The following is a 10,767-nucleotide window of genomic DNA, read 5'->3' as shown; positions in this document are numbered from 1 at the left end:
AATTTGAATAATTTTTGAAATTTTTAAGGAAGAACGAAATTTTTCCTTCAACTTTGACCCTATATTTTTGAAATTAAGTTGTTTTAGATTCACTATTTGAAGTTTTCGTCTGGAATTTGTGTGACAAATCATCTCTTAAAATCTTTTAGCGTACTAACAATTAATATATACCCTGTATACTTGTTACTCCCATATACTTGTTCAGTAAAAAAATCTGAAGTTTCAAATGTTTATCTTGGTTTTAAAAAACTGAAAATTTAATGAAAAATTTCTGTTTGAATTGATCTTGTTTTGATTTTGGAAATCTTAACTAATGTCGAATTGTCTGTGCTTCTTCTCATATTGCATAACTTTTATTTACATTATCCGAAATATTTTTTATAAAATAAAATTCCAATAAAATAAACCTAATAAATAAAAGATCTATATTAAAATGCATTTGTCTTATATTTTAAGTTAATAGTAAGATGTAACAATTAAACTTAAACCTTTTAAAATAAGGTCTTTATTATTATTTATGCTTATTAATAATTTATAGTCTATGTAATCAAATATTAATTAATTATGTTACAGAAAACACTAACATCGAAATTGGGGAACAACCGCAACAATTACATCAACAGCAACAACATCAACAATATGGAGAAGTAAATCAATTAGGCGGTGTATTCGTTAATGGAAGACCACTTCCCAATGCAGTCAGATTGAGAATAGTGGAGCTTGCACAATTAGGAATCAGACCATGTGATATCTCACGTCAATTACGTGTTAGTCACGGATGTGTCAGTAAAATATTGGCTCGGTATCACGAAACGGGTAGTATTCTACCAGGCGCAATTGGTGGCAGCAAGCCACGTGTGACTACACCAAAAGTTGTGCAGTACATAAAGCAATTGAAATTAAAAGATCCAGGGATTTTTGCATGGGAGATCAGAGATCGATTATTGTCTGATGGCATTTGCGACAAATATAACGTCCCATCAGTATCCAGTATATCAAGAATATTAAGAAATAAAGTTGGCACAACAACAACTATGCATCATTCACATCATTCAGCTCATCATCATCATCATCATCATCATCATTTTTATGCAGCTGCAGCAGCGGCTAGTGCAGCTCTTTGTCCAGTGCCGTATCCACCGACATCTTATCATCCGACAGCGCCGCCTTCCATTCCACATCATCATCATCAAGGTTAGTACTTTATGTAACTTTTAGTAATTTAAATATAAAAATTAAATATAGGAATAAGAGCTTCTTTTTCGATTTTTTCTTCTTTTTTTACGTTTTTATTAATTTCTTTCTTATCAATTGAAACATTAGATATAATATTTATTATATAATCATTAAAAACATTAGATATAATTTATAATTCAAATGTTCAATTCACATAAAATAATTTGATATATCACCATTACATATCTCCATTACATATTGTAATAAAATGTATGAAAAAACCTTACATTCTGAAATAAAAATATTAAAAAATAATTATATTCATATGTGCAAGTTATAATATTACTACAGCATTTCTACTTAAGAACATTACATTTAGGAAATATTTAATGTAAATTAGAATTAATTTTCTTTTATGAATATTAAAGTAATTTGTAACTCATCTTTCTAACATTACACTTCTTTATTATTAATACTTAAAATCAAAGGAGGATGTAAAAATAGCCAAAATTGGCCCTGAATAGACACTTTTAAAATCTATGCAGTTGTCATTTTGGAAGTTCGTACATTTATGAAAGAATGCTTATTTATCCAGAAAAACTTGGAGAATCTTCAAAAATAAAATCGGTCATTTAAACACTCTGCAAAGAAACTTATCTTGTGTCTAATGAACGATGATAGATTTTGAAATTAATAGTTTTTTTACATTTAATTTTACATTTACATTTAATACAAGATTGATCATAAAATATTATAAGAATACATTACTAGGAAGATCTACATCACACATATCACACATACACATATATATATATATACACATATATATATATATATATATATATATATATATATATAATAATATATATATATATATATATATATATATATATATATATATATATATATATAAATCCTTTTCCAACTATGTGATAATATTCTTGTTTGTGACATCATATTGACGCATGTAAAAACAAATTCTATTATTAAAAATAATAAAAATAATAAAAAATAGGTAAAAAATCATTTTCAAACATACCGTCATTATTAAAAGAATTAAATTAGTTTCTAATATTAGCTTACTAATGTTATTTTAAACTGTCTTAACTGATACAGGAACTCTTATTGTATGATCAAATTGTATTTTTAATTGCATCGGAAGGTTATGGACGTACGCAGGTCGCGTGCGCCAAAGATAGCGGTGCGATTGCATTACTTGTGTCACTATTTTTGACAGGAGCACGCTCTCGTCGCTGACAACACAGAAGCTCTGAAAGTTATCTTAATTTAACATTATCGTTATAGAAACTCGATCTTTGGTCTTTACGAAGTGAGCGAAATATATTTTTTCCGATAATTTTCCCTTTATCTATACTCATTTTACTATCATGATATTATCATAGAAATCGATTATAAAAACATCAGAGTATCTTATATCCCAATTTAAAAATTGAAATTCTTTTCAGGAAGTATTACTTTCTTCTATAAATTTAAATAACAATTGTTAATATATGTTTTCGTTTAATTTAGATATGTCAATCAGTTTCTATAATTATATATGCATTGGAAGTAGAGCTTTCGATCGAACATCTGAGAGTTGAGTATTTTGGTCAGAGTCGTAATAGATTATCATTCAAACATAAGCCATTTACGAAATTCAAAATAGAAGTCTAAATCATTATTGTCGCCAATTTACGCCTACTATCATTTATTATCGGCTATTCGATGTCGGTCAGCAGTATCTTACAGATAATCCATCGGAATGATAAATTATAATACGTCCTTGGGGAGACGTAGACGTCCACTCACTAGCGTCTTAAATGTGTAATGATACACTACCTCTTGCATGAAGTATATTAAAGCACAAAGAATAAGATGATATTAAAAATTACTCATAACTATGAGAATAAGAAAAAAAATTCTTGTTTTACTAAAATAAAAGCTGAACAATTTTTAGTCAACATAATGTATGACTACTTTATTTAATAAAATAAGTGATTTAAAAATACTTTTATAAATAAAATTATTAAAAAAAGAAAAATATACCCTTTTGTACTCATATTTATAAATTTAAAAACTCAGATTATGCTTCTTTTACAAAATTACAAAAATATTACGATTATGACCATAACTTTTGATGTTTATAAATAAAATACGAAAGTTATGCTAAAGCTGTTAGCTTTATTCTGTCAAACTGCATAATTTAATTCCATATATAGTTCGGTATATCGATTAAAAATTATGCAAGCGTTATGCAAGTTCAAGGCGGTAACGGTTTATCTTGCACAGTCCGGCGCATGTGGATTGCATGGCGAGATACGTGATTTATCCTGTGCCGTTATATAAATTGCCTTGCCAATGAGCAAGTACGCAACACGGAGAAATGTTTATTAAACACAAGTGCAATTAGGCTTCTAGGTTATCTATAGCAATCAAATAATGAAGTTGAACTTGTTTTCGCAAACACGAATCACTAAACTTTCAATGCTATGAATAAAACTTAAGTATCAATCAAAATGTTGTTTTATTCAAATAATGATCACATTAACAACCATATTATTCTCACATTTACTTATTTGTTCACTTGTTATTATACTTTATTATTCATCAAAAAAAGTTCAAGTTAATATTAATTAGTTTACTTTAATACACACATATAAACTACTTTTATTATTTTAATATTTTTTATTTCTACATTTTATCCTTTTTTAATTATTTTTAAATCTTAATTCTTTAATATAAATCAATAACAATATAAATGTAAATGTTACGCATATATAACAGTTTTTTTTTAAGATATTATTAATACTGAAAAGTTCTTTAATAAAGAGAATTATATTTTATAATCACGTTAGCTCGCATAACCGCCTTTTATTTCTTGTAATTGAGCGCAGCATATACATATTGCATGTAATGTAATGGATCAATGTGCGTTAATACATACGTAAATCAAACGCTCGCCAAAAATGTCGTGCATATATAATAAGATTTTCGCGTGCGTATAACGCTGTCATGGTCATTGAATTGCGTCGACATGATTATGATCGCGAGCGATGAAAATAATCATCGCGTAAATAAGTACACATATGATTTAATCAATTGCAAGATAAAATTTCAATAAAATTTTTCCCGGTATTAATTATAATATTATTCACTAGAATATCTTGTAATAAAACATTTTTTGTGTTCCTATATTACTTATGTTTCATCATGTGCTGCACATAAAAATTTGTTATATTATTAAATTGCTTAATATTAATAGAAATTATTTCCTTAATTTTTTTTATTATTAGATAATTTAAAATCTTTAAACAGAAAAATCATTCAAACATAATCTTCATCTAAGATAATTAACTATCAAAATTACATTAATCATGAACATATAAATTGATTAACAAAAAATAAGCCAAAATAATTGTCTTTTCATTGTTAATACATTTTTAGGTATTTTAGGTGTGCCAGCACATTCTTTTGTAGTTTAGAATATTTTACCATTCAATAAAAAAGTCTAATTTTCCGACACTGTTTCACAATTTTATTAAAAACTTAGTTAATACAATATTTAAAAGTAACTTTCATGAGGTAATGAGTTGTCAAATCTACGCGCGATTATTAATAAAGGATAAATAAATGTAATAATTAGTAGGAAGATATGCCGAATATACAATCACATATTAAAATATCGCTATTCATCTAATGTATACTTGAAGGTAAAATGCACTTATTAAAATAATTGTCAGATTGTTCTTACAAAAATATTTTGTAAAGTCTTTTCATATTTTTGTGTTTTTATACTGTATATATATATATGTCGGCATTTTACTTATTATAAATTCAATTTTACTGTTTACACTTGAACTATTTATTTATTCAGTGTTTAAAATGTATAATGTATACATATATAATATCATAAAATAATAAAGAGAAAAAATTATAGAATATTAATTATCCTTCCCTCTAAATTAGTTAATGCAGAGTACATTTTAGAATTAAAATATTGTGATTATAACAAAATAAAAATATATTATTATATGTGCAATTACTGTTTTATTTTAAAGCACCATTAAGAGTTTACGTTCTTTTAAAGTATAATGAAGTATAAAAAAGGCTTAAATTATTTTAAGAGAAACATTCTATAATAATATAAAAAGATAACTCAAGTTTTTTGCAATTTTGGACAATTTATGTTGCATTTTGTCATTCAATCTGCTTTGTCGCAAGGGCATAGAAATCAGGTGAATAAAGGAGAAATGCGGAGAGGTGCAAGATCGACTCCACCCTCATAGAATCTCACGACATTCCTATCGAGGTTACCAGAAAGCATACGTAAATCGCCAAGATCGACAATCAGAGAATCTTAAGGTTAGCAATAAAAAAGGCAATTGCTTCTATTTTCCACCTTCTCTTCACTCCCTCGAGAACATCCGGATGCATGCACGCATACGCGTAGTTCTGTATCCCACAGATGAATCGATAAGAAAAAAAAGAGGAGCAGAAAGAAGGAAGAAAAGAGAAAGAGAAAGAAAGAAAAAAACAGAAAAAACGGGAAATAAACGAGCGCGGGAGAAAAGAAAAGAGAGACAAAGATGGATTAGTTCCTTTCAATTGCACTTTCTTACACTCTGTATACTTTATCAAATTATTCGCATTATTTCATATTTTCTTAAACCCATATCAGGCTACATATTGGAGATTAAAGATTATATAGATTGAAAATTTAATCAATCAGGATAAAACAGAATAAAATTAAATTTATCTAATTGGTAGAATTTGTATTTAGTTAGCAGTCTTCAGTTTTCAATACCTAATTTAGAGATCTCGATTGTATGTTGAAATGAGTTGAAAATGATAAAAGCGAGCAAATTTATTAGAATATTTATAATTTAGTTGGTTAATATCATCTAGTAAATTATTTTTATAATTTTTGTTTCAAAATATAGAATCAACTTTCTGATACGAGTTTTGCACTTTTTGTATTTAAAAGATAAATGTATATGTAATCATAGTAAAAAGAAATAAATATGTGGAAAGAATAAATTTGAAATGAACAAAGCCAGCAGTCAAAGAAATAGATTATTCATCCTCTTTTATACTTTATTACATTTAAAGAGCAATCATAAGCGTGTGCATATTTAAATTAAAACTATGGAAAATGAAATACAATTTCAAGATCAATTTTATATCGAAAGTCATATAATGAAAAAAGAAGTGAAAGAAAATATCGCAGAAAGAATGAATGAGAAAATGAAAGAGAGACAAAGATGGACGATGAGTCTGCTCGTTTCAATCGCACTTTCTTACACTCTCTACACTCCCGTCAAGTTATTTACACTTATTCACTATTTCACATCTTGCACTTTCTTACACTTTTCGTGCCTAAACCAAAATAGATGTGCACGCAATTGTTACAAGAAGAGAAAAAAGTAAGTAAAAAATGGGCAAAATCCAAAAATGGGCAGCAGTGAAAGAAGCAAATCGTCGATATTTTTCAATCGCAATTTATAACATTCGAATGATACTCAACAGGAGCATGTGCGTAAAATTGGATGAAAGCGATACAACCGAAAGAAAAGTTTTTCAAAAAAATTTCGAAAACCATGCAGGTGAAGAGAAAAGGAGAAAAAAGAAAGAAACTGTAGCAGATGCGAGGTTATGGTACTTACTGCTTATTTTCATACCGCCGAGGGGCGGATTCGCAGGCTGCTTGTTACCCTCGGCGAAGGAGGTGGTTCTCGGTCGTCCGCTCATCCTGAAGCTTTCTCGACCGCCTCCACCTCCGCCTCCACACCTACACCGCGACTTGAAAAGGTTGCGTCCCCGCTGCCTCTTTCTCTCCTGCTACTCCTACTGCGTCTACTAGGTTAGGTTGGCCGGTATCTCTCCGGCGATTCTCCTCCTCCTCCTCCGCCACCGCCTGAAGTTAGCCCTGATAGTCGCCGTTGATGTCGTTTCCCTCGTCGTCAACACCACCTCGCACATCAATAACAGTCGCACACGCGATTATCACATCGCACGAGAGTGCGCGCTCACGCGCGCACTTTCTTTCCTCTCTCTCTTTCTCTCTCTCTCTCTCTCTCTCGCTCTCTTCTTATCTTCTCTATCACCTCTTCACACCGTTTTTACGTTTTCTATTTCACGTTATGCCAACGACACTCGACTGCTAGTTCGGGGATGGAAAAGCTAAAGAGCGTGACAAGACTGAAGAAGGAAGGGCAGGAGTGTGGGAAGAGATGGCGACAAGCAGCGCGAGAGACCGCAGACGACACTAACTTTTTCACGGATGACTTTTAGCTTTCCGTGTACGCGCGCGGAGGTGACGAGTGTCGATCCGCACACCGTGTTCGTTGCACGAGAACACCTTTTCCACAGAAGGAGAGGGGGGGGGGAGGAGAGAGAGGAAAGCCCACCTTCATACACTCGTCGTCGTACAAGCGACACCACCCTCTTTTTCGGCACACTGACGCGCACTCTCTCGGCGACGACGGCCTAGCTTCCTCCTCGCGCTGCTGTCACGGCGATGCGGCAGTGGCGGCCGCAAGCAGTTCCAAAGCGCGGTATCGTCAGCCAATGAACGGTGGCGGGGGAGGGGGAGGGGTGACGCTGCGGAGCGCCGCTGGCGAGAGCGACGAGGGGTGCGTGCCAACGTCGTGGCGGCGGTGGCGATGGTGGCGGTAGCGGTAGTGGCGACGGCAGACCGACGTTTTTGGGACGGCTTGTACTATTCGGCTCCTATAAAACGCGGCTGCTTCCTCGCGGTCCCGCGCCTCGGCTCTCTCCGTCGTTGTCGGTCGCCGACGTATTACGTAGCGGCGCGCCACCGCGCGGTACTCCGCCGACGACGCGCGGCGTGAATTTTTACTTCTACGGCCAACGTCGCGTTGATCTCCCACCGATCGCGGCTATCTTCGCTCCGCACTCGCTACTCCGTCGTTCTCTCTCTCTCTCTCTCTCTCTCTCACTCGTGTCGTCGCGCCTTGTTCCGTCTCTCTCTCTCTCTCTCTCTTTTTTCTGTCTCACGCGCTATACTTTTCTTCTTCACTGTTTTTCTCTCTCTCTCCGTTATAGTCTCGTCACTAGTTCGCTCCGATTCTTGCGTTTTACTCTACTTCACTCTACTTCACTCCTCGTCGTTGATGTCTGACAGATTTCCGTACTGCTGCATATCGCCGCGCGCGGTGCGAGTCGGGTAGTATGAAATTACGGAGCGAGAAGAACGACTATTGCGCTCTACTCGACAGGAGGAGGTCGTCGTCGCCGTCGCCGCCGTTCCTCGTCGTTCTCGCGTTCAACGCCCGTGTTCAATCGGTACTCTGTCTCTCTTTTCTTTCTTTTTCTATCCCTTTCTCACTATTGCTGTGTGTCGTGGGCACCGCAGGCACGACAGGCCGACGCAGGGCAGTTTTCGCAGCAGCTTCCTCAGTATGTCGTGACGACGCGATTGGACACGGTGGGTAATATCGAACGCGGAAAAAAAAGAAACACGCGTCCGCGGCGGTCACGCAGCGGCGGTAATGTCGAACGATACACACGGCGATCAGCGACGACCTCTCTGCCTCGTCGTCGTCGAGCAGCAGTACGGCAACACCACACCGACCATTGGATTTTTCAATACCTCCTCCTCAGACATTGACCCGTTCGGGCGAGATCGGGCCAGTCGAGCACCGGCGGACATTGCCGAATGTGACGTCAGCGATACCCCGCCCTGCCCCTTGCCGAGAGAGCCAAAAGCGGCGTTCTATCGAGTATCGATGGTGGCGCTATAATCACGCTTTTCAACGCTCAACCTCGCGATTTTTCATCATTTGTATTGTAGCGCGCGATTCGAATTTCAAAAAAGAATCATGTAAATTCCATGACATCGACGAGGCTATTAAAGATTGTCATTTTTACGGGAGTAAAGCGGAGAGCACAGACTCTTGTATAACATATAACACATAATAAATTGAATCAATCAAAGTCCCTCATTTCTTTCCTTTCATTGAAATAAAGAATTCTGATTGGTGGAATTTCTGATGCTTTATGTGTTATGCAAAAATCTGTGTTCCCCGCTTTAATCTACAATATGTTCCTTGCTTCTGTGTCTTCCTTTTTATCTATTTGCACAGTTTTATCGACAATCACGTTTCTTTCCACATGTTTCCCTAGCTAACACTAAATATTCCTGAAATGTTTATAAGATTCCTAAAATTTAAAAAAAAAGATTCCAAGAGTACTCCAGAAATCGCGAAACATTTACGAAATAGAAGCAACATTCAAATATTGGTTAAAAACTCCATTTATACATCATTTATATATCGTTGTATATTTCGAGAATGTTCCATATATTAGGTGTGGGAAAAAGTTCGTGACGTTTTTCCCGTTAGATGGCATTAAAAAAACGCCACGAACTTTTTCCCATACCTAATATATTCTGCAAAATTTTAATTTTTCTAGAAATTCCAGAAAAATTGAAATTAATTTTTTTAGAAATTCCAGAAGAAATTTCAGAATGCGAAGAACACATTCCATATCATTCACTTTAAAGCCTAATTTTGGAGCTTATTTTGGCTACGTTCCGTTACATGCTTAATACGCATGAGGTATCATTTTATCTTTGTCAGACACTTATTTAATTGTAGAACCTCTATCCTCCGCAAAGGCTATCACAGGATCTTTTTTTCAAATTTATCACATGATACTGTGACTCTTTCTTTGGATCGGAAAATCAGGGGAATCAAAAAATGAAGACAAACATCCTGACAGGGGGATATTTTAATTATCGGGCTATGTGACTCTCTACAGCAAGATAATTTAATTGCTAATATGAATGACTCGAAGCTTCGGCCATGATGCAAGTAGACATAGTGTGTTCTTGCGCATGTTTATCTTGCGACCAATCAGAGCTTGACCTTTTTTTATCATTTTTTAGCGGATTTTGTTTTAATATTTCTGCTATGACAGTAAAATCATCGACGAGATACTAAAGACCCTTAGCCCTGGGCAAATTTTTATGACTATCAATGGAGCCCGAGAGACGAATAAAAAGTAAAGGTTCCCATTTAAGATTTCAAAGTTACCTCTAACCCCGCTCCCAGGGAGGAGCGGGAAGCAGCTAACTTTTGCGGTATAGAAATGTTCCCTCAAAAATATTGAGGGTTTATTTGAATTTTTCAATGCTTATTTTTCCAGATATTTTGTAGTCTCTGGTTACAAACTATGTATTGTAATATTAGTAATTTATATATTGTGTATATATATTTATATACATTGTGTATATGTGTATATACATATATATACATATATATATATATATATATATATATACATGTAAGACTGTTTTTTATTTACATATTAGAATGCATTTCGTTCCTGGCTCTTAGCACTTGACTCTCTGTGTGAGCGTATACCTTAAGAGCGGAATGACGTTTTAATCTTATGTTTGTTTCAATTTAATATTATTTTTTATTATTTCACTCAATGTATATATATATATATATATATATATATATATATATTATTCTACTACTATTATTTATATTATTATTTNTTACTAACTAACTTAAAAACGTAAAGTAAAAAATTAAAATTAATTAGTATTTAATTTATTTAGTT

The 10,767-nt window shown here is 33.8% G+C and overlaps 1 protein-coding gene across 1 annotated transcript in view; it reads left to right on the top strand.

Moving 5' to 3' along the window:
- The window catches only part of LOC105620902 (paired box pox-meso protein), a 10,707-nt gene extending 3,671 nt beyond the window's left edge, over positions 1-7,036 (top strand). Inside the window, exons 2-3 of the mRNA XM_012202381.1 lie at positions 574-1,194; positions 6,780-7,036. Coding sequence (XP_012057771.1) covers positions 574-1,194; positions 6,780-7,036 — 878 coding nt within the window. The remainder of the gene's footprint in view (positions 1-573; positions 1,195-6,779) is intronic.
- Positions 7,037-10,767: the final 3,731 nt, after the last annotated feature.

This window comes from Atta cephalotes (assembly GCF_000143395.1).
Source record: "Atta cephalotes unplaced genomic scaffold scaffold00030, whole genome shotgun sequence".
Lineage (NCBI taxonomy): Eukaryota > Metazoa > Arthropoda > Insecta > Hymenoptera > Formicidae > Atta > Atta cephalotes.
Note: the sequence above shows the minus strand (reverse complement) of the source record. Positions and strands in the feature narration are given on the sequence as shown.